Here is a 23,537-nt window from a genome sequence, read left to right as displayed (position 1 = left end):
AGCTGTTCGGGCATGAGGACCAACCCGAGCTTCTGATGAAGCTGATTCCTCCCATCAAGTGCCCTTTGAACAATCATGAGCCACATCTGAACTCTGAGTGTTTCGGCTGGGTCAATGTCAAGAGCCTTTTCCAGAGTCTGTGGTCGGTGTGTGGTCGGTAAGCTCGAAGCTTCCTATGGGTCAACTGAGTACCCCCGGACTGCCATCAACCCAGCTGAGATAGCGTCGACGCACGTGTATGAATGTCCAGGCTCATGCTCACTCACCGTGCTCTTCAGCAACAGTTGACGGCTAGCCGTGCGTTCCGTCCGTACAGTAGCTCAGGCGCCAGCCTAACCATTCAGCACCACGGCCGTTCGCACAGTCGTTCGTGTTTCGAAGGAAAACAGGCTTTTCCAGACCTTGTTGGACCTTTTGCTTCCAATCTCAGTGCTCTTCCGGCGCCATCTTCGGAGTCTTGCCTCGTTCCCATTCTGCCATCTTCACCACCCGCCAACGATCCCTTCCTCTCGTGCTTCTTTGCATGCCGTTTCCGAAGTACCCGGTGGAGACATTTGCGTGTATCTGGAGACACTGTGGAGTCAACAGATCTCGGTTCGACAAGTCCTTGAACAGTCCCATCCTTGCACAGCAAGCCTGGCAAGGAGTCAACGTGAACCGTCGCCCCGTTCGCCAGTTCTGGAACCCCAAGGTTGCCCCAGTTGCCAGTCTCGGCAGACACAAGACAGAATCCACTCTCGATCTCATCGTTGACCTGACGTCACAACGACTCAGCCAACCCCCTTCTGCCTTGCAGGCCTTGCAGAACCGCTGCCCGCGCCCCGCGAGCAATCAGAAAACCTCTGCCCGCGTGTATCGACCAAGGGGTGCACCGAGAGAAACGCACTCACGCGCACTCGACAGCAACACCGAACACCGTCCCTCCTCACACCTCACTTTCTCTCTCAATCGCCGCCCAGACTCTCTGAAGCAAGCAAGCAAGCAGGTCGGTCGATCGATCCTCAGGTGGGTTGCCGGCTCTCCATTCCTTTACAGCTGGCGGTCCTGGCCTCGCTTCCCTTCCCTCCCCTTTCCCCTCTCTTTGAAAGCAAGGCCTAGCTGACGCGGAACATCCTTCTTCTCCCACAGAATCATCCAATGATGACGGCGTCCGCTCCTGCTCAGCAGACTCCACTCCAAACTCTCCGCGACGAACCCGACAGCCCTGCCTCGAAGCCGCCTGCACAGCAATCTATGCAAAGTCCCGTACCTGCGCGCCCGGAATCCTCGTCGCACACTATGCACCATACCGAGCCACGACCTGCGGCTGGAGCCAGCGATCATGATCATACTTCCCGGCACGATGAGTATGAGGTTGTCGAGGTCGAGGATGGACAGGCTGGGGTGGAAGAGGCGCCCAAAGCCACCTTCTCACGCCCGCCTCTGCCTCGTCTGAACTCCCAGTCGCGGGCAGCTTCCTCGCCGGCGCCATTCCATGAAACCAATCCTCCGGAGTATCCTCATCGACAGGTTAGCTACACGAGCACCCCACAACCAGAGCAAGGCGGGCCTGTCCACCTGCAGGGCTCGCGGGAGATACCTATCCCAATGAGGCCATCGTCTACACAATACCAAACGGGTCCCGAGGCATCAACACCGCCGACAACCGAGACCACAGACAATGGCATAGACGAGGGCTCGCAAGATGCCAAATCATCGTCGCAAGGCAACACCCCGAAGCCACAAGAAAAGAATGCCCCGATCGCGATCCCAAAGGTCACACCTCTGTCTTCAGACCTTAGGTTACCCCCAAACCTTGCTGAGCTAGCGCAAGGTCTGGATGGCAAGTACGTTGATGAGTTTGGAAACATTTTGGACTGGAATGGTCAAGTGCTTGGACGTGTGGAAGGTGACCTGCCGTCCATGATCGGACGACCAGTCTCAGTAACGGGCGAGATCTTCAGCGAAGACGGCGAGGTGGTCGGTTACGTAGCGGAGAACGATACCATTCCACCAACGCCTCCGTCTCCTAAGCCCATTGAAGGCATGGGAGACGGACTGAAGGTGGACCACTTGGGGAACATCCTCGACAAGCATAACAATGTCGTCGGTCATTTTGACGGCGCTCCTCTGGCAAAGTCTGTTCAGCAGACAGGCCAGTCGAGTAGCTCAAACCAGTCCAGCAATCCTCGACCCGGTTACATGCCCGACACGCATACTAGCTGCCCTCAATGTACTGCTCATCGACAGTCTAAGCCATCAGCTGATACTCCCAGCCCGTCCGAGATATTCATGGACGTCAAGTCAACCAATGATGGTATTCAGCTCATCATCAAGATCCCAACTGTATTTCACGGTGGTGGGAATCCCAATATCCATATAGGAACCAGATGAGCCATGTAATGGGATTTACGTATTTTGGATGGGTTGTTGATCTTCAGGAGTTCTGGAACCAGCGGTAGATACTAGCATGCGGCGGCGTTCAGACGGTAGTGAGATGGACATAGGCCAGGGTTTGAATCGTAGTTGCCATCCAGACAGAACTTGGCAACGAACCGTTTGCACAAACTTGTGGCTTCGAGACCCATTACCTGGCCCGATGTGTGAGGCTGAAAAGGAGAACAAGGGCGAGACTTTCGGATGCTTGCGGGCGCATAGACGCGGATGGTGATTTGGGAACTTGCAGAGCGTGACGAATAGTAGTTGATTTTTCGTGTTTCGAACAGCGTCATGACGTCCGCTGTGCATGCGAGTCCAGCCTTCATGAACTTCGCAATCCGCATTTTGGAAAAGAAAGTTGTTGGAAGTGACCGGGGGGACTGTGTGTGGAGGAACTGACGAATGAATGATGCAGGGCAGGGAGACCCCCGGGAAGCACTAGCCACACCAACTGAGCGTCTCCAAGAAAGGTGGCCGTCGATCGATCAGGAAACCAATGGTAATTCCCCAGGCTGGCTGACTGTCACACCATACCCCAAGGTGCATCTCCCCTTCTCAAGTAAGGTTGCGTCATGATAGCTGGGATCCAGCCGTCCAAGGGCTCGGACGAGGTGTGGCTTTGCGTCATGATGGGCGACTGGCAAGCTGGCCATCCCTCCCCCCATGAAGTCACCCTGTGGCGCGAGCAAGGGCCAGAGCTTCGATGGACGAGGGAAGCTCCTCGAGCTTGAGCTCCCCTTGACGTAAGATTGGGAGCCGACGTTCAGCTGGAAACTTGATTTGCGTTGGAGGATTTGAGGTATAAGACGTCTGACCGGCAGGTCTTTGCATCGGATTTTGACTTTCCTCTCCCAATTCAATGCAATCATCTCATGAACAGCTACATTTTCTAAGATACCCTGTTAGCGCTGAGTACAACGAATTTTTATCAAGACACGAACAAGAACAACAAGAAAGAAACAATAAGAAGACAAACAATATGGTCGGAGCTGCATCCAAGTCAGGCAGCAGCATGCCCGGTGGTTGGGGAAAGGGTGAGGAGCAGAAGTCCAGTGAGTTCACTTACACACGACTCATGATGAGTCGAACACTGACCCTTCGTAGCATACTCGGTCGAGCAAGATATCCAAGACCATGGCGACAACCTCGTTGCCGGTGTCATTGGCAAGACCGGTGAGGTGGTAGACGAGACCGGCAAGACTGTCGGCAAGGTCACAGAAGGCGAGGCCGGAGAGCTTGTAGGCAACGTCGTTACCGCAACAGGCGATATCATCGGCAAGGACGGCGGCGTTATCGGCAAGGCTCTTCCCCTCGGCGAGTTGACGGAAGGTGGTGAGACCAAGGAGGGCGGTGGCTTCAGCATCATGGGCGCCACCAAGGGCGTCAAGGGCATCGTCGACACTGTCGACGGCACTGTTCAGACTGTCAACCGCACATTACCACTTGTCGGCGACCTGACCAAGGGTATTGGTCTGGGCGAAGGCCAGGGCGGTGTGCTCGGCGGCGTCCTTGGTGGTGGTCAAGATGAGAAGGGTTCCCAAGGCGGCCTTGTCGGTAATACTCTGGGCAACGTTACCGGAGCTCTCGGCGGTCAGTCCGAGAAGGGCACATCTTCAGACAACGCCCTCGGCGGCCTGCTTGGAGGTGTTTTGGGCCAGAGCCAAAGTGGCGGCCCTCTTGGCGGCGTCCTCGGTGGCACCGAGCCATTGAACCGCGACCAGTCTGTCACCGACAAGGATGAGAAGCTCACCCAGCTTCTTGCTGAGCAGAAGGAGGAGGCAGATGACAAGGCCTCCTTGACCGAGAACGCGAAGCAGAACCTCTTCGAGAACAACGAGACAACATCAGAGGTTGCCCCAATCGATCTCCAGGACGTCGAAAAGTCGCAACCCGACGTTGACGCTGATGGTAAGCTCACAACCGGCGGAGAGAACACCCAAACAGAGACTGAAGATTCCCAAGGCGCCAAGACAGACCTCACAGAACAGTCGACAATCGACGGCAAGAGTGATTTGCAAGAGGTCGACGCTGAGCCCATCGAAGAGGCGACAGAGGGTGCTGAGACCGTCAAGGACGACGCGACTGAGAAGGCTGGCACTGCGCAGACTGATGCTCAGTCCCGTGTTCCGGATGACATTGCTACCCTCGACATTCCCGTCTCGCAGATTCCCGACGGTCTGAAGAGTGAGCTTCCGGAAGATGTCCAGACTGCCGACATCCCCGTATCGCAGATTCCATTCGACGCTCAGTCCAAGCTTCCCACCGACCTTGTTTCCAAGCTTCCTTCGGATCTAGCCTCTCAGGTTGAGGACGCCAAGTCCGGTGCCGAGACTGCTCGTGAATCCGATGCCACTGAGGACTGGGCGAACCAGCAGAACCCCGAGGAGCAATCCGAGGTTCCCGAGGATGCTCAGACTGGCGAGTTCCCCAAGACCGAGGGCGTCACTGAGGGTGTTGAGGGCGAGGGCTTTGAGGCCATCGACGAGGGTGTGGACTCCGGTGTGGAGGGTATCGAAGATGTCGCCGAGACCGCTACTGCGAAGACTGGCGATGTCCCTGACATTGACGTCACCGCTGCTTCTGAGTCTGCTCCCAAGTCTACCATCAAGGATGATATCAAGAGCGTCCTCAGCACCATCCGCTCTGCCATTCCCGAAGACCAGCGCACCGTCTCTGTTGCCGGCGACAAGCTTCTCCAGCCATTTGAGAAGTTCCCTGGCGCCCAGGTTGACGAGGAGGGAAGGGTCGTTTTCGACGATGTTTCCATCGGTCGCATCGCCGAGGGTAACCCGGAGGAACTTGTTGGCATGACCCTCGATGCCGAGGGCAACATTGTCAACGAGCGCGGCAGCATCATTGGCAAGGCCGAGCTCAAGTCTGAGGTTGCTGAGGAGCTTCTCAAGGACACCATTGACTTCTCCATCCTAAAGGGTGCCAAGGTCAATAAGGCTGGCAACCTCGTCAACGACAAGGGTGAGGCCGTCGGTCGCATCGTCTCCGGTATCCTCAAGCACTTGGTTGGTCGCAAGGCCAACGAGCTCGGTGAGATCTGGAACGACAGCGGCAAGGTTATTGGCAAGGCCGAGCCCATTCCCGAGACTGAGCGTGAGGAGCTTAGCGAGCCTGCTCCCTTCGAGGACTTCCCTGGCGCAACCGTCGAGTCCAACGGACACGTTCTCTTTGAGGGCGACATCGTCGGTCGTGTCATCGAGGGTGACCCGAAGAAGCTCAAGGGCAAGAAGGTTGACGACGACGGTGACATTCTTGACAAGAGCGGCAATGCCATTGGCAAGGCCGAGCGTTGGGAACCCGAGTCTGAGCCTGAGCCTGAACCGGAGGCACCTGTTGACAACTCTGCCCTCGCTGGCAAGCGTGTCAACAAGGCTGGCAATGTCGTCGACAAGGACGGCACCATCTATGGCCGCATTGTCGAGGGTGACATCAAGCGCCTGATCGGTCGCATGTGCGACAAGGAAGGAAACGTCCGCAGCGAGTCCGGTGACATCATCGGAAGAGCTGAGCTTGTCGCTGAGGGTGACCGAGAGGGATCCAAGGAGGGTCCCTTCGCTGAGCTCCCTGGCTGCACTGTCGCCAAGGACGGCACCATTGTCACTCCCTCTGGAGATATTGTCGGTCGTCTTGTCCAGGGTGACGCCAAGGTTCTCTTCGGCCGCCCCATCGACGAAGATGGTGATATTCTCGACCGCAATGGCAACCTGCTCGGCAAAGCTGAGCGCTGGGAGCCCGAGGCTGCTCCCGAGAGACAGAAGGGACCTATGGAAGGCCGCAAGGTTAACCGCAGCGGCGAGGTTGTTGATGAGGATGGCGACGTGATTGGCAAGCTCACCTCTGGTGAGATTAAGGCCTGCGCCGGCAAGCCCGTCAACGAGGACAACGATGTTGTTGATTCCAAGGGACGTGTCGTCGGTCATGTCGAGCTTCTCGAGGACATTCCTGAGCCCAAGGGCCCCATGGAAGGCAAGGTTGTCAACAAGGAAGGTTTCGTCGTCAGCGACAATGGCGAGACTCTTGGTAAGCTTACCAGCGGTGAGCTCAGCATCTGCGCCGGCAAAAAGGTCAACGAGGACAATGATGTTGTTGACTCCAAGGACCGCGTTGTTGGTCATGTTACTGCCATCTCCGATCTTCCTCAGAAGAAGGGACCTATGGAGGGCCGCAAGGTCAACAAGAACGGTGAGGTCTGCGACGAAGATGGAAACATCATCGGCAGACTTACCACTGGCGAGGTCACCATTTGCTCCGGCAAGGAGGTCAACAGCGATAATGACGTTGTCGACTCCAAGGACCGTGTCGTCGGACACGTCACCCTCGTCGAGGATATCGTCGAGGAGGAGGAGACTCCCGAGGAGACCGAGGAGGAGAAGCAGGCTCGCATCGAGGCTGAGGCCGACCGCAAGTTGGCCAAGAACCTCGGTGGCTTGATTGAGCAGGGCTTGGATCGTCTCCGTCCCATCTGCAAGATGATTACGCAGAAGATTGAGGCCGCTGAGCGTCAGCCCAAGGAGGAGCGTGACGAGGAGCAGCTGGTCAAGGATGTCAAGCCTCTCATTGAGGAGGGTGGCAAGCTCTTGACTGAGTTGAACGGCAGCGTTCGTGCCTTGGATCCCGATGGACGCATCCAGCAGAACGCCAAGGCCAAGGCCCAGACTCGTGAGGCTACTCCCGAGGAACACCACCTCGCTGAGGTCCTTAAGGAGGTGAGATTAATCCTGATACGAATATCATCATGACCTTGAATACATGCTAACGTTGATGACAGTTGACCGGTACCATCACCGAAACCGTCGAAGGTGCCAAGCGCAAGCTTGAGGACCTTCCCAAGGCAAAGGCCGAGCTCAACCCTCTCTGGGGACTTCTCACCGAGCCTTTGTTCCAGATTCTGGCTGCCGTCGGTCTTTTGCTGACTGGTGTCCTGAACCTGGTTGGTCGTCTTCTCAACGGTCTCGGCCTCGGCAAGATTGTCGATGGTCTGCTCGGAACCCTCGGTCTCAACCGCCTGCTGGATGGCCTCGGCCTCGGCAGCTTGACCAAGGCTCTTGGTGGCGGCAAGAAGAAATAAGCGCATGTAATGATTGCATGATTTGTTGTCTTCGCGCGTTGGATCTATCGGATACTGTTTTGACGATGATTTACGGACGTGTAATTTCTTTGGCGTGTCATTTGTACGGCATTTCGGGGCTTTCTAGCAAAAATGTTTGGATCCGGTCTTGTAAGAATAGCAATGGTGTTTAGTAGTCTTAGCGACCAATTTGTACGGCCTTTCTAGTTATTTGTTGTTCATGCTTGTTGATTCTAGTGTTTCTTCGTGATCGTATGTTGCTATCGTGAAGCAAGCTACGGCTTAAGCTTGGCTGAATCGCTGAATCGGAAAAAAAGCTGTTTGGGTGTGTTGGGATAAGAGAAACAATCGTGAGGGAGTGAAGTCAAAAAAAAAAAAAGGTAGAGTTTTCCTTCCGACGGGGTCGCACCTTGTGCCTTCCTTCGTCAAACAAACAAAGGTCGTGTGGCAGGTGGGCAGGTGCGAGGCGCAACCTTCCCGGTGGAAGTGCGACTTAAGGTACAAGGCACAAGACACTTGAGGCAGGGACCACCCATTGTTGTTGATCCCAATGACTCCATCACCCCCAACCTGCCCTTTCCTCCCTTTACACTCTGGAGTCTGAGTCTGAGGTGGGCTTTGCCTTCCCTCTTTCGGCTGTTTCTGGTCTTAGCTTGGAGCACCTGCCGCGAGACAAACCCGCTCCTTTCCCAATTCGACAAGGCAAGCAAGAGCCGCCTTCCCAGTTACGGACTCGTCGTTGATGATCGTCAACTCGTCGCTTCCTTCTTCGCTCGTCTTATTGTCCGTTTGGCATCTGCCGCTTGTTCTTAGCCAACTTTTTATTGCAGCTTGCCCCATCCGTGTGTTGTCCATGTGGCTTCCCGTCCTGTCATCCCTTGAATCCCGTGCATGTGCCGTGTTTACTAGTAGCCCCCCGTTTGTTCGTGGATCGAAACATTGCAAGCCGATCCGCCATCATCCACGGGCCATCTCATGGGCTTCAAAACCGCTCGGCCGAGGCAGTGAGACATGACACCACTTTCGTGCTTCCTAAGCCTGAGTAAATCACCAATAGTCGCATTTCCAATATCCCCGAGTTCCAAACAGACAAGCAAGCCCGTCCTTCTGCCATGATTACCATCAACGATGTGCCTGTTTTGCCCGTTCGGGTGGTGTGCCCCGCGATTTAGACTTTTTCTTACTATTGCTTCCCTTGTCCATAACGCCCAAAAACAGGGACCCCGAAATGCCCCAATGCTCCCTTAATATCGTGCCGAAGGGCTGAAGCCTGTTTTTTGCGATGCTCCAGGCCGCGTGGTGAAGCCTGGAGGGCCTGGAAGGGGCAGGTTTCTATTAATTAACCATGGCACCCTCGCACTCCTCGCAACATTCAGGGCAGCATTTCTCTCCGTGTTCATCTGGATATGCGGGAGCGTTGGGGATGGGACGACCATAATCACTTGGCGCGCCCCACTGCATCACAACATGGGAATTATCGAATTGTTTTGGCTGCACCGCTCGAGTTACAACACAGTCAACATTCGACCGGCTACAGACCGGCATCGACGAACGGATACTATACCAAAGTCCCATAGTCCACGAACTTTGGATCCCCGTATGAAGACACGGCACCACACACGGCACCACACGGCAGGCAGCTACTCCTCCGACTGATATTTGATTCGACTCAGGATGTGTCTGAGGCGGAAACATGAGACATCCTATTTTCCGACAATTTGCAGAGGAACCACGACTTTGCTTTTTCCGTACCTTTTAATCTCACAGCGAAGACGATCCGACCCCACCGATGGGACAGAATATGAGAGACGAGACTCACGAGAACGATCTTACCATCAGTCGACCGCGATGACAGGCGTCACCTGCGATGCAAGCTACCGCGACACGCACCTCTAGGTCCCTAGCCCAGTACCGGAAGGCGTCCGCTCCGGTCGGCTACTCTCCTAGCGACATTCTTCAGCGGGCCCTCCGCTGTCGTCCCCCTTGCAGCTCCTGCGCTCCGTCTTTTGGATTCCCGCCGAGCTCGGCGATATTCCCGCTCACTATCCGGACCCATCAAACTTTGACAATGCTTGCTGGTAGATTAGATAAGATAACGGATAAGACACCTCAGCCTGGACAGCTTTATCGATAAAGCAAGCCATCGAATCGAGCGAGCTTTCCCTCCTCATCCTCAACAAATGGAAGGTGACGTCAAACCCAACGCCGCCCCTCGAGCTCCAAGCACCTGCCCGTCACCTTTCATCCAACCACCAGCGCACCACCACTCGCATGCCGCATGACGGCATCAACATGTCAACCGCCGCAATCAGCAACCAGCTGCTAATCCCCCCTCATTCGACCATGTCCCACCACTCAAAGAGCGCCCTTCTCTCTACCTCACCGAAGAGCACAAGGTAGGTAGAGGTCAGAGAAGCGCCTCCGTGCAACGCCCCTCCATTGACGCAAGAGCCCCTCCATACTGAGACTGGACCGGCCTCTGGCCCCTCTTTCCTCGTCTGGATGGATATCGTAAACGTGATGTAGAATGATGTACCACAGGAGTATTCCGTCCGTCCTAGCATAAGCCGTGAGCTACCTGCCTTAGCCTTCGTATTTAATCCATGTCTCTCCATTCCTAAACGTGTCTCTCTTCTTCATCCACCAGCCTCATAAACCACCACACGACCAACCCATTCCGTGACAACTAAACTATTCAGTCACCTCAAACCAAACTCCCACCTTACACAATCACTCAAAATGCCTGAAGGACGTCAATCCCCCGAGCCTGAACGCCAAACCGGCGCCCAGCAACAAGACCCCCCCGCCTCAGGCAAGGGAACCGACAACGCCTCCAACAAGGAACAGACCAACAAGGAGTCTCTCGATGTACGTTTCCCATCCCTCATTATCAATTATAGCCAGTCCGCGATACGTGTTCAGAGTCTAACCGGATCTCCCCTCATCACAGAAGCTAGAGTCCAACCCCAAGGGACCCCTCGATGACGCCCTCAAGGAGAAGTTCTCCAAGACTCAGTAAAGAAACGGGCATAAGCGTCGTTAGTGGCATTTGTACAAAAAGGCGTTGGGAACATGAGGCAATGACATTGCATACTGCGATAGTGTGTGAGGCTGTATTCTAATTACCTAAACTGCTCGAGAAGCATCTGAAACCACCATCGTCCACTTTGCCGTGAATTCCAAAGATCATCATGTCCTGCCTAGTCATGATGTGCGTAGCATGTGGCGTAGGAAATGGCACCGCCGGAATCGAGCCAGTCTGACTTATCCTACACCATCTCGACTACGGTGTCAATCGCCCAACGATTATTTTGCAAAAGTTTGCCAACCACCATGGCCCAAAGCGTCCAAAATTGTAAGGTTTCTCGTCATCCATATTAATCCAAACACGATGAACTCACCTTTCACGAATCAAGGACGGAATCACCGGCATGATTCAGAAGGGCAATACACACAGCCAGGCCAATGCAGTCACGTCAGATTTTAAAGTCCAGCGAGTTGGACAAATGCTCGATGCTTTGATTTGCATTCAAAGTCATAACTACCTAAGTGCCAAGGGAAATCACACGCGTCGCAATCATGAAACGTTTGTGCTTAATGAACCCAGCCAACGCCTGCCTTCGAAACCTTTTGCAAACCAGTTCTCATCACTCTTTTACAAGGGAGTCTTCTCGTCGGTGGCGGCCGACGGCTTAGATAGAGGAACAGCTGTCGTGGGGTCGGGTTGGATGGGAGATTGAGTGCCGATGGTCTCGCCAGTGGCAGCGGGGGCAGCCTTCTCCTTGCCGAGGAATCTCTCGAGACCGGAGGCCTTGTAGGCGCTGCCGCCGTGCTCCTCCTTCTTGAGGTCGGCAAGGCGACGGGCCTCGGTGTGAATGTCCTGCACCTGTCTGGAGCCGGTCTCGTAGAAACCAACAATCTTCTTGCCAGTGGGCGTGCTGGTGGCCTTCTCAAAGTACGAGCTGAGACCGCCAAAGATGCCCTGGGCCTTGGCAGTGATGCCGTAGGACTGGTCCGTAGCCTTGGCACGGTCGGTTGCGTGGTACTTGGAGTCAAGACCTTGGAGGGTGGTCAAGAAGCGGTTGGAGACACCGTGCTGGCTGTCGAGCTCGATGGCGCGCTGCAGGGCGGCATCGCCGACAACATATCCTTGAGCAAGGTACTCGGCAAAGATGCGAGAACGAGGCTTCTCTTCTTGTGTGATGTCGTCCGAGTCGCGGTCGGCGTTCTCCTTGTGGTGAGGAGCATCATCGGTAGGGTCGCCCCCAGCGCTGGTGACGGTGATGTGAGAGGTGCCGAGCTGAGTGTTGTTCAGGAGAAGAGCCGTCTTGGCAGCAGTCTCCTTCTCGAAAGTGACGGCAGCATCCTTGGTCTCGCCGGCGGGAGTAACCTCAATGTTGGTGATCTTGCCGCTGCAAAATGTCAGCAGTTGTTCAATTGGAGCTGCGGTAAAAACAGGGGTGGGTATCAGGCCATGGAAGAGACGACAGGATTGAACTTACCAGAAACTAAAGAAGTCCTTGATCTCCTTGTCCTCGGTCGCCGAAGCGATGTTCTTAACGTGAACGGTGGTGTTTGACATGATTGCGGTTGTTTGGCGTTTGAAGTTATTGAGAGTGTTGTGAGAAGTGTTGTAGGAGGGAGTTTTGTGAGGGGTAACTGGAGACTGGATGGGGTATCAAGGGCGGTTATGTACGTTGTCTCTCAAGTTGGAGGGGTATCTGGGGAAAAGCAGAAAATGAATCGAGCAGGAAGAACGTGGCTCGAAATCGTGTGGATGATGGGTTTTATGTAAAAGCTGAACGTGTCTGGATGGGAATGTTGGAGGCGAGTACCTATGATGATCAGACGAAGGGTCATGAGAACGCGCTTTACCTTTTAGCCAAGGCAGGCGACGAAAGAGCAGCCATCCACGTCCCGACATGCCAGCCCAGACTCAGGGACAGAAGGGGCGGCCTCCAGCTGGTGACGATGCTGGGCACCACAAAGAGCAGGGGCCCTGTTGAGAGAGTGAAAGAGGGGCTACCCGGTGGTAGCTGCCCTGTCTGGCTGGGCATCGAGGAAGCAAGTGCAGGAGCCAGAGCGGCAAGCAAGGAGCAGGGGCCAGTCTGGGCCCAGTGCCAGCTTCCATCATCAGAGGGGGAAAGTGGACCAGGAGGGGGCGAGGTCCAAACGTCATCGCCTGCGGATTTGAAGAGCTCGTGCCAGGAGTGGGGAGAACTGTGGCTGTGCTCCAACCAGCAGCATGGAAGGAAGCCCCGCTGACAGAGCCACACTCCAGCCACGTATCTCTCCCACCCAATCTTGCAGCTGAGATACCTTCACATGCTTCTTCTCCAATCATCCCACCTACTGGAAGGCTCCAGAACATCAGACGACCCTGACATCCTCCCTTCATCCCATTCTGAGCGACACAGATTCCCCAACGAAAACACAAGGGACTAAGGTAGATGACGCTCTTCGGTACGGATACGACGCGACTGCTCTGAGGGTACACTGCGACACTCCCATCCAGTTGTGTTGCGACGCGACGACAGGGCGACGCGGCTCGTGGCTGGCACTTCACATCTTCGCATCCAGCATGCATGGAAGAACTCAGAACTTTCTCATACTCGATACCCCGCGCAACGTCGTCTCATCTAACTACCCTGGCTTACCACCATCATCCCTTATGGCTCTGACGTTCCTAGACCTCCCAGCATCACATCTGACGCCTTCTGGCTAATGATAAAGGTCGCCACGGCAGGGAATGCTCCGGGAGCCCGCGGGAACACGCTCGCGTCGACAACCCTGAGCCCGTCCACGCCAAACACCCGAAACTCGGAATCCACCACCGCCATGCCATCATCAGCCGCACCCATCTTGCACGTCCCTGTAGGATGATGCCCAAAAGTCTGCTCCCGGATCCAATCCTTATCCGACTCCGGGTTCGCATCGCCGCAGCGGCCATTACTCTCGACTTGCGCACACGGAGGTTCGGCCGGATCCACTGGACCCCACGGACCTTGGACGTCCCGCATGCTCCGTCGGCCCCACGCCACTACCTCCGCTAGTGCTTCAAGGTCCGTCTCGGCGCCTTCCTTGTACAGCTCAAAGTTGATCTGCGGCGGTTCCGTCGGGTCTGCGGACCGAATCTTGATGTATCCGGCTGTGTTCTGCGGATGCATCTTGACTGTTGAGAAGCCAACGGTATTCGGCGGATCGAGGAGCTCCGGCTGCTGCACCTCGGGCCAGAACCCGCGGAACGCCCTTGGCCAGCTGAAGACGAAGACATCTCGCTCTCCGGTCAGCGAAAAGTTGGACTTAAGAAGCAACGCATTCGAGTTGTATCCTGGCCGCATGTACGGGCCCTTTCCCTGTCGCCACAGCTCTTCACATGGGTCTCCGGGGCTTCCTTTGGCGCAGATTGGCTCGTTGGGATTTGGAGTAGCCGTGAGGTTAAGTTGAGCGTGGCCCACAACCGGGAATTCTTGGTTGTCTTGGAGGTTTCGCCCCACGCCCGGCAAGTCTGCCACGACCTCGATGTCGAGAGCTTCAAGGTCCGTTTTGTTTCCGATGCCGCTGAGCTGTAGTAGCTGGGGCGAGTTGAAAGCACCGCCTGCAACAATGACCTCCCGAGATGCCATTACTCGTCTTGTCTCGCCTGTTGTTGACGCGTTTCGCCGCACGTCGGCACCGTACGTGGAATTGCCCGCCAAATACTCAACGCCCACGGCCCTAGGCTTTCCACCCTCCGTCTCTTCAAATAGGACTTTCGTGGCCAGAGAATTCGTCGACAAGGTTAGGGGCCACTTAGGAGAGCCATCTGCGTTCTTGGCTGCCAGCGTCTCATAGATGTACGTGCGAGAGCTGTACCGCTCCCACTTATTCGTGGCATGAAACGACAGCCCCCACATGCCCTCCATTGTGTCTCTATCTTCGCTGAGGAAGTTCCCGTCGCTGCCCACCATCTCGATGAGCTTCTCCGGGTCTTTCTCAATAGACCGCAAGTGCGACTTGAGAATGTCCATGAGACCAGGGTTATTGAGATACTGTGACCCATTGCCTAGATTCGTGTTAAAGTAGCCGTCGAACCCGTGACCCGGCGTGCCCTCAGGGAGATAGTTGTTCTTCTCGATCCTCTCAAAGATTTGACGAATGTTCTTGTGGCTTTCCCCACGCTTAAGTTAGATATTCCTGTCCAAATTTCTTAAGATGCCTTCACAATCACGGAATCAAAACTCACTTCCATGAATCATCCCCCGTGACATTCTGCACAAAATCCCAATCCGAATCATTAGGCAACCACGTCGCCATCGCATTCGTCACGCTCGATCCTCCCACCGTCGCGCCGCGCGGGTACCACACTCCCAACAACTCTGCCCCCTTTGGCGCCCTCGCCGCGTTGCCGACCCAGTACGGTCCGATACCAGTTCCATTCTGCGAGGGCAGCCGCCACGTGAGGTGGTTATTCCGCAGCTCGACCTCGTCATCCGCGTGATGCCGTACGAAAAAGGACCAGCTGTTGCTCGGGGTGATGAAGTACCCGCCGTTGGCGATGACGGTGCGGATGTCGTCGCGCTCGTCGTCGCCTGCTTCGAGGAGGAGGGTTGGGTGGCCTGCGCGGGCGAGGTTGCAGGCTAGGGGGCCGCCTCCTGGGCCGGAGCCGATTACGATGTAGGTGTAGGTTGAGGTTCCGTTTGGGGCGGATTGGGCTGTGGTCGTGAGAGGGAGGTTGAGGAGAAGCAGGGAGAGGAAGGTTGTGAACGCTGTGATTGTGGAGAGGACCATGATGTGTAAGGCAGGTTGATGCTCCTGGAATAGTACTAGAGATCGTGAAGAGGAGTCTTTGAGGTGGGGTGTGAAATTATGAACACTGAACTGATGCATCCGACCTTAAATAGCCATGATTCTCCCACATGTCCTTTGCCGTCCTCTTGCCCTACTTTCAGAAGTTTTCCATGATGCCTCTGTAGATCGTGGCTCCCTTGTCTCGCTTAGACATCTCCCCCGCATGAGGAAGAGCTCCCCAAAGCCCGATCTACATCCCGATAAGCTTACCGGTGCCTTGGCGGGTGTAACCGTTGCAACGACAAGGTGTCGATGCAGCTTATGGTCGACGCGGGGTTCAACCCCGATTGGGATTTACGAGGCGCGATGTTCCTCTCCCTGCAGATGGTAATGACGGGTTCTTTTTCTTCCCGAACGGCTTTCACGAAAGACACATTACTCCCAATGTCTGGCTTCCTTTTGCCGATGGTAGTAGTAATGTTTTGTCATGTAGAACTGCTCCCTTACTCAGCCTCGAGTAAACTGATGGAAAAGGCCATTCAATTGGGGCGACAGAATTCCAGGGGAGCCAATGGCATTATCTACCTCCTATGCTACCAGGGCCGTCGTCTTTGCAACTATAGGTATCCAATTATCATATGGAGAACGGGAATCGACCATCTTCACGACATAAAGTAGGCCAGATGACTAATACTCTTTCGACTTCATCACGCGGAAGGTACGACCTTGATAGTGGTGATCGCGCCTTCCAGGTTCCCTCCCGAGCCCTCGTCAACCGCACCTTCCATCTGAACGCACGAGAAGGGTATATACCCCCCCTCAAGTCCAATTCCGTCACCAGCCAGCAGGCGCCCCCTTGGGGGTCAGGTCAAAACTGGCTGGTTGGTGGAGTGGTTGAAGTCCACGAACAGCCTAATCGGTGAAGGCGAAGAGGTCCCGTGTTCGAGTCCCAGCATGTGCGCCAGAGATGTAGCCCCCAGCTCGCCACCGGGGGGGTGAACTCTTTTGTTTTCGTGTTTTTTGGAAGGCATCTAGACATGGTAGTTAGAATCATGATGTATTGTGCTGCACTATCTCACTTCTGAGAGGCTACAGCCTGCCTGTCTAGATATCAGTCAATGACATTTGGTTTTGGTTGCAGAATATCGACTTTATATGCCGTACTACATGATGGGAGACATTTCAACCTGGGGCCGAGTAACCTCTTTCAAAGAATGAGACGAGACCTACTAGCGCTCGACAGAACCGTTGACGTTAACGACAAGAGGCAGTTGTCAAACGCAGGCGAGCAGAAGAAGAAGCGCCTTATGGAAATCGTCGAGGGATGGAACGGCGGCTTTTTTGAGAAGCGCGGCCTCGAGGTTGTGCTCAATGGGCAGGATGATGCTGCCGCCCCTGCCGCTGTCTCTTCTACTGACGGCTCGCGGTTCAGCTTTGGTCCCACGAAGTTTGGGGTTCGGCTTGCCGGAGGGATGTTTGGTGTGGATTTGTCGTCTAAGAAATCTTCTTCTGAGAAGTAGTCGACTGCACTTGTTTTCGATGAGCCCCCATTGTAGTTGAAGATCGAGAAGGGAGGGTTTTACATAGAGTGGGGAAGGTCAAGCTGCGGCATCATAATACGGTTGCAGAGTGAAAGAATGGCAATAATTGCATATCTTGTTGAGCACATTTCGGCCATTGAAAAATTCTTATTGGAGCCGAAACACTTTGCCAAAGCCCAACGTACAAACGTGGGAACGAGCAGATCAACGTGCACATCAACGTGCACATCCAATAAAAATATCTTCACGCTTCTTACCCGAACCAGAGATTCGCAAGGTAGACTTTGGCATATTGGATCATGGAGACTTTGGAAGTATCCAAATTCTCGATGGTCTGGACGCGTTGGAGAATATTTCGATGTAAGCAAGCCCAAATTAGAGATCTCTCTACTCTGGCAACGTCGGACTGAGCATTGAGTCAGCCGGGGTTGATGAGGGCCTTTGTTTGATGGATGCTTTGTGCCGGTATCTCGTGAATGACGGAGTTCGAAGCTTTGCCGTATCACGTGCCTATGTTCCGGGAATAAAATAGCACTGAACAGATCCCGAATACATAGTCTCATCTGCCTTCGCATTCATTGTCACGGAGTCGATCAGTTCCGCAGAGATCGTTAGGACTTACTGCATCCGGCGATGAGAGGCTCACTTCCACGTAAGATGGAGGCGGTAAACCAGTTTACTAATATACTGGGCTGGAACACGGATTCGGAACATTTCACGTGCCACTTTATTGACGAACTGATGTAATCTAAAGTTACTAATACATCGAATATGATAGGTTGTTCATTTCCGGTAGCCAAAGCATGCTTTAATGAGATATCTTAGATGAATGACACGAATTGAGAGTAAGACACCAGAAATTGATTAGAGTTCACTTTTCCTCCTGGTATTCTCGGCAACAATGTAGGAAGAGGTATCTATAGTAATACAAAAAAGAGAAAAAATGAAATCCGAACACCCTCATTCCTGTATCAATACTCCCGGATATCGTCGTCACGTCGTTAAAACAAGCACCTCAAATCACCGACCAGGCCGTCAGCGGCAACCTAACCTCTGTGCATCACACTATTTTCGTCGTCGGATCCGCATTCACATCCGTCGTAGTCTTTCCCTTCAAATAACTCCCAAAAAGCTCAGGCTCCTTGGCCGGCGGCATGTCACGGAGCGACGCCGGCACAGTTTCCACGTCCGTCGTCGTCTTGCCCTTGAGATAACTCCCAAAAATATCCGTCTGCTGCTGGTACTGCTCAATGAGCCCCTCCGTATCCAGCACGGGACTCTGCTGCGAAAAGGAAAAGGAACCGTTACTGCCTGCGCCACCGTTGGATAGCTCGAGGCACTCGTCGTCGTCGCGGCTCCGCGTCGTCTCGACTGTTTCGGTGGTGACTTTGACCTCGTGCGTGACAAAGATCATGCCCATGCTGTTTTGGAGGACGGGCCAGAAGACGGGGAGGGAGGCGCAGATGGCGGCCATGTCGATCTCGAGAATAGAGAGGGCCATGGGGCCTGGGGCGGCCCAGGTTGGGTCGAAGGTTGGGTAGGTTCCGGCGCGGGAGCGAACCAGGGATACGAGCCGCCAGGCAGAGAGCATCAGGACTCTATCATGCCGTTAGTCAGTAAATGAGGAAAGTGATGGTATCACTGTGTTCGGAAGCTATTCTAGATGAGAACTTACAGACTGCCCAGCAAAAAGAGACCGAGAACGGTCTTACGGGACCTCTTGTTGGCCTCGGTGTTGAAGTATAGCGGTAAAGGAATAGCAAAGATGATGAAGTCAAGAATCATGTTGCTCGTGGCGTGTGCCTCATATGTCCGTATCAATTCCTCCGCAACCTGCGTTCCGAACCCCCAGCGTCCGCGGGTGGGTATTGACCAGTCCCAGTAAGCTGCGACGGGAATGCATGGTACCCAGGCGAGAAACATGAAGGCGGCTCCCCACATTGCCACGAGGCAGATCATGATTATGGTGAGGATTCGTGATTTTGAACCACGCTCAAATATCCGTAGGTACTGGAGCAGGATGGCAACCTTGATTAAGGACGTTGAGATCGGTAATGTGCCGTTACAGATGTAGAAGATCTAGTATTAGGCGGTCAGACTGAGTTATTGATTACAAGGGAGAGAATCGGTTACCTTCATGAACTGAATGAACCTATCATACTGTATGAACAATATATGATCTCCGAGTCCATAGTCCATGCCTTATTCACTGATTAGCATGTGCTGCGGACTAAGCAGGCAGGAGAAGATGCAGGATGTTCTGACATACATATGCAAGTGCCAATACTTCCAACTGAGATTGAAATCATAACGAGCACCAAAAAGAAGTCATCCCATCCTACTGCTCGAACAATAAAGATGCGGGTCCATATTCGCATGCCAGCACATAGCAGTGCTAGTATCTGCATAACACATATTAGGATGATGTTCTGGGACAGTATAGCGTAAATATGCCCGGTACCAAGGAAGAGGAACCTACCAGGAATGATATCACGATGCCAAGCATAACCGGTTTTTGATTCAACGCAGGTCTTGGGTCGTTAAGGTTATTCACCTTGCCAACCAATTCCATAAAAGACGTCATGATGGAGGGTATACGAGTCCCAGTAAAGGGATATTCGTAACAACTGATTGGCTAAAACCACCTGCACATGAGGTCCCCGGGTCGAGATAGCCACGAGGTCGTCGTCGTTATCGCCGTCGTCGTTTGTCGAAAGGATGAGTCTGTGGGGGCGCCGGGGGGGGGGGGGGCTTGCAGACAGAAGAATCGACCACGAACAAGAGAAACCCATGTGGAACAACCCTCCAAAGGGGGCACTGCTGAGACCTTATGGGAACAAAAGCACTGGAAGCATCCGGTGTGGCTTTCGAAGAACAGTCAACCAGTAGAGCAAATCAAACACATGGCGCGCCGCCGCCTCTTTGCTGGACCAGTGGGACGTGTGGCTCGTCACACGGCAACGTCGAACCTCGCGGCCGGCAAATGCTCTCCTACGAATTTACCACAACACCCGTCCGGGAAGGCCTTCCTTCCAGTTCCTCAACCTAAACGAACCAGGACGCTCTCGAACTTGGTCTTTCCGGCTCCATCCCCCCACCTCACGAATGATTGACAGCCCTAATGCCTTCTGACGGGCGCATTCACGCGGGAAAGAAAAGGGGAAACCACCGTGCTCGCCATGGTCCCAAAGCTCCGGTTCGTGTTAGCGTCCGCCTCTCATGTCTCTAGCGCCTCCTGCCCACCAGTCTGCCTGCCCTCTCGCAAAGGTGGCTTGCCGCGAGGCTTGAGTCCGTTGCGCGTAGCTGGAGCGGCAATGAGTGAGGAGACTGAGAGGTTCGACGCATGCGGGGATTTGAGTGGCGGCGTGGATTAACCGACCCAGCCGCGTTGGGATAAGTCTATCTAAAAAAACGCCGCGGTTGTGTGTCGTGCTCGATTGGGAACCCATCATGTCTTGGTTTGGCAAAACAGAACCCCTATCGAAGGTTTGGATGCGAGGCCCAAGAATTAGCAAGAATTCTTTTCTTTCTTCTTCTTTCATTCTGTTTCCTGGGCAGAAAAAAGACGTTGAGAATCATTCTGCAAGGGCTTTGAGAAATAGGAGGACCTTTTTCTTGCTGGAACCGCCGATCTCGTTAACCGTTTTCAGTCAGCCTTGGGTCCTTTTCCTCAAGCCTTTTTGCTGATTGTGGCTGGAATGAGGAAAGGCCTGGATGACGGAACGCAAGCAAATGGCCTGATAAACCATCCTTCGCGCCCTGATCAACTGTCTTACATCGCTATTACCCATCGTTTCTGGGCAAGAGCTCTCTTACTCTTACTTTCTTTCATCCCTCCAAGTTTCTCCATGAACCGTTTTCCTTATTGTTCACCGGAGTCAATAACAACTTCCCCCTTGCTCGTGTGGCTTGCCCACTCTCCTCTTTTTCACATCCCTCCTACCTCACTTGCCGTGGTACCCAGGCACACCAGGAAATCCTTTGAGCTCGACTGCCGTCGAGAAATGTGGCGTATAGTTCTTCAAGAAAGCAGTCCGAGCGCCCCGCTATTACGCGTAGGATCGACAACAGACTCGTTCCTTATTCTTCCCGTGTGCCTGGGTCGTCTCTAGGGGTTTCGCAAGTGAGCTCGCGTAGGAGGCCAAGCATCAAATTGGCTGCTCTAGTCTGCATGTTATGCAAATTTTCCCACCTGTTTACGATAAACGTGGGAAGCACGGATCAATAAAGCGTCATCTAGACTTGATTCCTTCCACGCCACTTTATTTCCATCAGGGATGCTGTGGACTAGAAGAGCTCGCGGAAGCAGGTCCGTGTATCCCGGTGGGATGGTGGGATAATTAATCCCTTGCTCGCCTTGCCTTTGTCTCGGGATCTTCACCTAAAGAACACATGAATTCATCAAAAGGGGACTTGATCGAGCAATCCACAACTCAATGCGACGATCAGAAACAGCTGGGGGTCACTGGAGACTGTTCCCATGCCTTCTTTATCATTTAGTTTCTTCATTTCTTGTTCTATCATATGCTCATAATACACGGTCCCTCCTTGCCATCCCTGTCAGGCCAGATCCGATTGCCGAACTTCTTTGCCCTGGGCCTGGAATGTAAGCTAAAAATGACTTGCAGCCTCTGACGCACCCAGGGACCACACTCATCCTAGCAGAAAGACTGTCAATCTCTGCAAGCATGTGGTGCACACGTTGTCCTCAAGACAAGGCGCACACATTTTGACCGTTTCACCAACAACTAACATCTACCTAACTTGAGCAAACCCACTCAGCTGGAACCAGCAAGCTCCTCCTCAAGCTTGTTCAACTCATCCATCAAAGCGTGCACAGTCTTCTTCTGGTCCTCGCTGGCCTCAACATACGGGCTCCGCGGCGCGAACAGCTTCTCCTGGCCCTTCAACCCGGCCCGCGGCGCCGTATACACGGACGCGGCGTACTTGATGGTCGCAATACCCGCCTTGGTCGCCTGCTCCGCAAGGGCGGCCTTTTGGTGCAGCTCGACGGCCTCCTTGAGCTTGCCCTCGTTGTGCAGCTTGTAAATCTGCACCGTGACGCGGGGGAAGACGTTGGCGAAGGCCGCGATGCAGCCCGCGCTGCCGGACGTGAGGCCGCCGAGGAGGAAGTCGGACTGGCCTCCGTAGGTGGCGAACTTCTCGGCGGGCAGCTCGGCGGCGAGGCGGACGATCTTGGCGACGGCGCCGCAGGTGAGTTTGACGCCGACGATGGAGTCATGCTTCTTTGCGAGCTTGGCGATGGTGCCGCTGTCGAGGTCGATGCCGTTGCAGACGAGGGGGAAGTTGTAAAGCACGATAGGCAAGGGGGTCTTTTCGGCGACGGTGTTGAAGAAGCGGTCAATAACCTGCGGGGTGGTTTGCTTGCCAAAGTAGGCCGGGGGCAGGACGAGGGCCGAGTCGGCGCCGGCTTCTTTTGCGTCGGAGAGGAGCTCGAGGACCTGCTTTGTGGAGTGCATGCCGCAGCCGGCCATGATGGGGAAGTCTGGGCCGGTGGCCTTGCGGGCGGTGGCGATGAGGGCTTTACGCTCTTCCCGGGTGAGGAGGAACTGCTCGGCGTTTGTGCCGAGGATGACAAGGCCTGCGAGGCCCGTCTTGGAGAGGTAGGAGTAGTACTTTGCTTGGGCTTCGAGGTCAAGCTCGTCTGTTTCTGGGTTGAAGAGGGTCACGGCCGGGGCCCAGATGCCTTGTGGGGGAACCTTGCTGGGAGACATTTTGACGGTCTTTGTTTCTAACTTTAGTCTTTTGTTGTTATAGATTGGTAGAGATCTAGAAGATGAAGGATAATGAGAGCTGTGTTGAAGAGAATAAATATATCAATGAGACAAAACACCTTGAAGGCTGAGAATATGAGCTGCAGTATCGAAGGCTTTAATGTTCGAACAATGTCAAACGCGCCGGGTATCGTGACCGAGGCTAGCAGAACTATTTATCGGGATGGTATCCGTTACCCTCGACCCCAGAATGGGCAGATAACTACGGGTTCCTATCGGATATCCGCTCCCCGGATCTTGACCCGATTCCCCCGCATTCGAGGCCGAGACCGGCCGTGCATGGACAGGGGTATTTCCGGCCGACACCCCGATGCCCTTTTCCACAGAAAATGCCGTCTCACCTTATTAATGGGGCGCTCCTCAGTCCTCCCCCTCCCATCTTTCTTCGCTTGTCGCGGGTATCGATTCTTCTTGCCAAGACTTACATGCAGTCTGCTGCTAACGGAATCTTTGCAGCTTTTTTCATGCAGACAAAGACGTGCATGCAAGACATAACCGGCCAGTTACCCGTTGTGGCGGATTTCTGCACGCAGCCACTGCCAGAAAAGCAAAAAGGAAAAAAAAAGACGCGAAAGAAATGATCACCATCACTTGATCACCAACATCAAAAGTGTGATGGGCCCTGGCCAGGATTCGAACCTGGGGCCTCTTCCAAGATGGCATCTTGATTTCTCAGTAACCCTAAGGAAGAATCATACCGCTAGACCACCAGGGCAGAGGACGATTAAAATCTCACGATGTCTCGCTTGTGTAGCGGGGCTTCGCTGGACTTTCTTGAATTGTAGGGTCCCGCAAGAGGGCTGAGATGTGGGGAAGAATCGTGGAAGCGGGTCAGGAAGACGGCAGTACACTAGTGGCAGTTCGCGACGATAGAGTCAGACCGACCTGGTTGAGGAGACTGATGAGTTTCTGCTGGCATTGATTGGACAAATG

At 54.2% G+C, this 23,537-nt stretch overlaps 11 protein-coding genes across 11 annotated transcripts; 6 read left to right on the top strand and 5 right to left on the bottom strand.

The window, feature by feature from the left end:
- Nucleotides 1-242: 242 nt before the first annotated feature.
- CCOS01_09570 (uncharacterized protein) lies at nt 243-2,373 on the top strand (the record flags this gene model as incomplete). The annotated part of the gene is made up of 3 exons (XM_060457728.1): nt 243-297; nt 797-1,005; nt 1,129-2,373. The coding sequence occupies 3 exons, from the start codon at nt 243-245 to the stop codon at nt 2,371-2,373; spliced, it is 1,509 nt and encodes a 502-aa protein (XP_060312428.1).
- Nucleotides 2,374-3,397: 1,024 nt separating this feature from the next.
- Nucleotides 3,398-7,498, top strand: CCOS01_09569 (LEA domain-containing protein; the record flags this gene model as incomplete). Its single annotated transcript, XM_060457727.1, has 3 exons — nt 3,398-3,470; nt 3,523-7,136; nt 7,199-7,498. 3 exons carry the CDS (start codon nt 3,398-3,400, stop codon nt 7,496-7,498), a joined length of 3,987 nt encoding a protein of 1,328 aa, XP_060312427.1.
- Nucleotides 7,499-10,237: 2,739 nt separating this feature from the next.
- CCOS01_09568 (uncharacterized protein) lies at nt 10,238-10,517 on the top strand (the record flags this gene model as incomplete). The annotated part of the gene is made up of 2 exons (XM_060457726.1): nt 10,238-10,366; nt 10,449-10,517. 2 exons carry the CDS (start codon nt 10,238-10,240, stop codon nt 10,515-10,517), a joined length of 198 nt encoding a protein of 65 aa, XP_060312426.1.
- A 636-nt stretch (nt 10,518-11,153) lies between these two features.
- Nucleotides 11,154-12,080, bottom strand: CCOS01_09567 (RNA recognition domain-containing protein; the record flags this gene model as incomplete). Its single annotated transcript, XM_060457725.1, has 2 exons — nt 11,154-11,910; nt 12,001-12,080. 2 exons carry the CDS (start codon nt 12,078-12,080, stop codon nt 11,154-11,156), a joined length of 837 nt encoding a protein of 278 aa, XP_060312425.1.
- Nucleotides 12,081-12,202: 122 nt separating this feature from the next.
- CCOS01_09566 (uncharacterized protein) lies at nt 12,203-12,358 on the bottom strand (the record flags this gene model as incomplete). The annotated part of the gene is made up of 1 exon (XM_060457724.1): nt 12,203-12,358. The coding sequence occupies one exon, from the start codon at nt 12,356-12,358 to the stop codon at nt 12,203-12,205; it is 156 nt and encodes a 51-aa protein (XP_060312424.1).
- Nucleotides 12,311-12,763, top strand: CCOS01_09565 (uncharacterized protein; the record flags this gene model as incomplete). The annotated part of the gene is made up of 1 exon (XM_060457723.1): nt 12,311-12,763. One exon carries the CDS (start codon nt 12,311-12,313, stop codon nt 12,761-12,763), a length of 453 nt encoding a protein of 150 aa, XP_060312423.1.
- A 404-nt stretch (nt 12,764-13,167) lies between these two features.
- Nucleotides 13,168-15,268, bottom strand: CCOS01_09564 (GMC oxidoreductase; the record flags this gene model as incomplete). The annotated part of the gene is made up of 2 exons (XM_060457722.1): nt 13,168-14,647; nt 14,724-15,268. 2 exons carry the CDS (start codon nt 15,266-15,268, stop codon nt 13,168-13,170), a joined length of 2,025 nt encoding a protein of 674 aa, XP_060312422.1.
- Nucleotides 15,269-15,712: 444 nt separating this feature from the next.
- CCOS01_09563 (uncharacterized protein) lies at nt 15,713-15,946 on the top strand (the record flags this gene model as incomplete). The annotated part of the gene is made up of 1 exon (XM_060457721.1): nt 15,713-15,946. One exon carries the CDS (start codon nt 15,713-15,715, stop codon nt 15,944-15,946), a length of 234 nt encoding a protein of 77 aa, XP_060312421.1.
- A 536-nt stretch (nt 15,947-16,482) lies between these two features.
- On the top strand, nt 16,483-16,788 carry CCOS01_09562 (uncharacterized protein; the record flags this gene model as incomplete). The annotated part of the gene is made up of 1 exon (XM_060457720.1): nt 16,483-16,788. One exon carries the CDS (start codon nt 16,483-16,485, stop codon nt 16,786-16,788), a length of 306 nt encoding a protein of 101 aa, XP_060312420.1.
- A 1,081-nt stretch (nt 16,789-17,869) lies between these two features.
- On the bottom strand, nt 17,870-19,393 carry CCOS01_09561 (uncharacterized protein; the record flags this gene model as incomplete). Its single annotated transcript, XM_060457719.1, has 5 exons — nt 17,870-18,407; nt 18,485-18,888; nt 18,943-19,010; nt 19,079-19,211; nt 19,289-19,393. 5 exons carry the CDS (start codon nt 19,391-19,393, stop codon nt 17,870-17,872), a joined length of 1,248 nt encoding a protein of 415 aa, XP_060312419.1.
- Nucleotides 19,394-21,587: 2,194 nt separating this feature from the next.
- Nucleotides 21,588-22,544, bottom strand: CCOS01_09560 (dihydrodipicolinate synthetase; the record flags this gene model as incomplete). Its single annotated transcript, XM_060457718.1, has 1 exon — nt 21,588-22,544. The coding sequence occupies one exon, from the start codon at nt 22,542-22,544 to the stop codon at nt 21,588-21,590; it is 957 nt and encodes a 318-aa protein (XP_060312418.1).
- Nucleotides 22,545-23,537: the final 993 nt, after the last annotated feature.

The sequence above is a fragment of the Colletotrichum costaricense genome (assembly GCF_030867565.1).
Source record: "Colletotrichum costaricense strain IMI 309622 chromosome Unknown Scaffold_9.1, whole genome shotgun sequence".
Classification (NCBI taxonomy): domain Eukaryota; kingdom Fungi; phylum Ascomycota; class Sordariomycetes; order Glomerellales; family Glomerellaceae; genus Colletotrichum; species Colletotrichum costaricense.
Note: the sequence above shows the minus strand (reverse complement) of the source record. Positions and strands in the feature narration are given on the sequence as shown.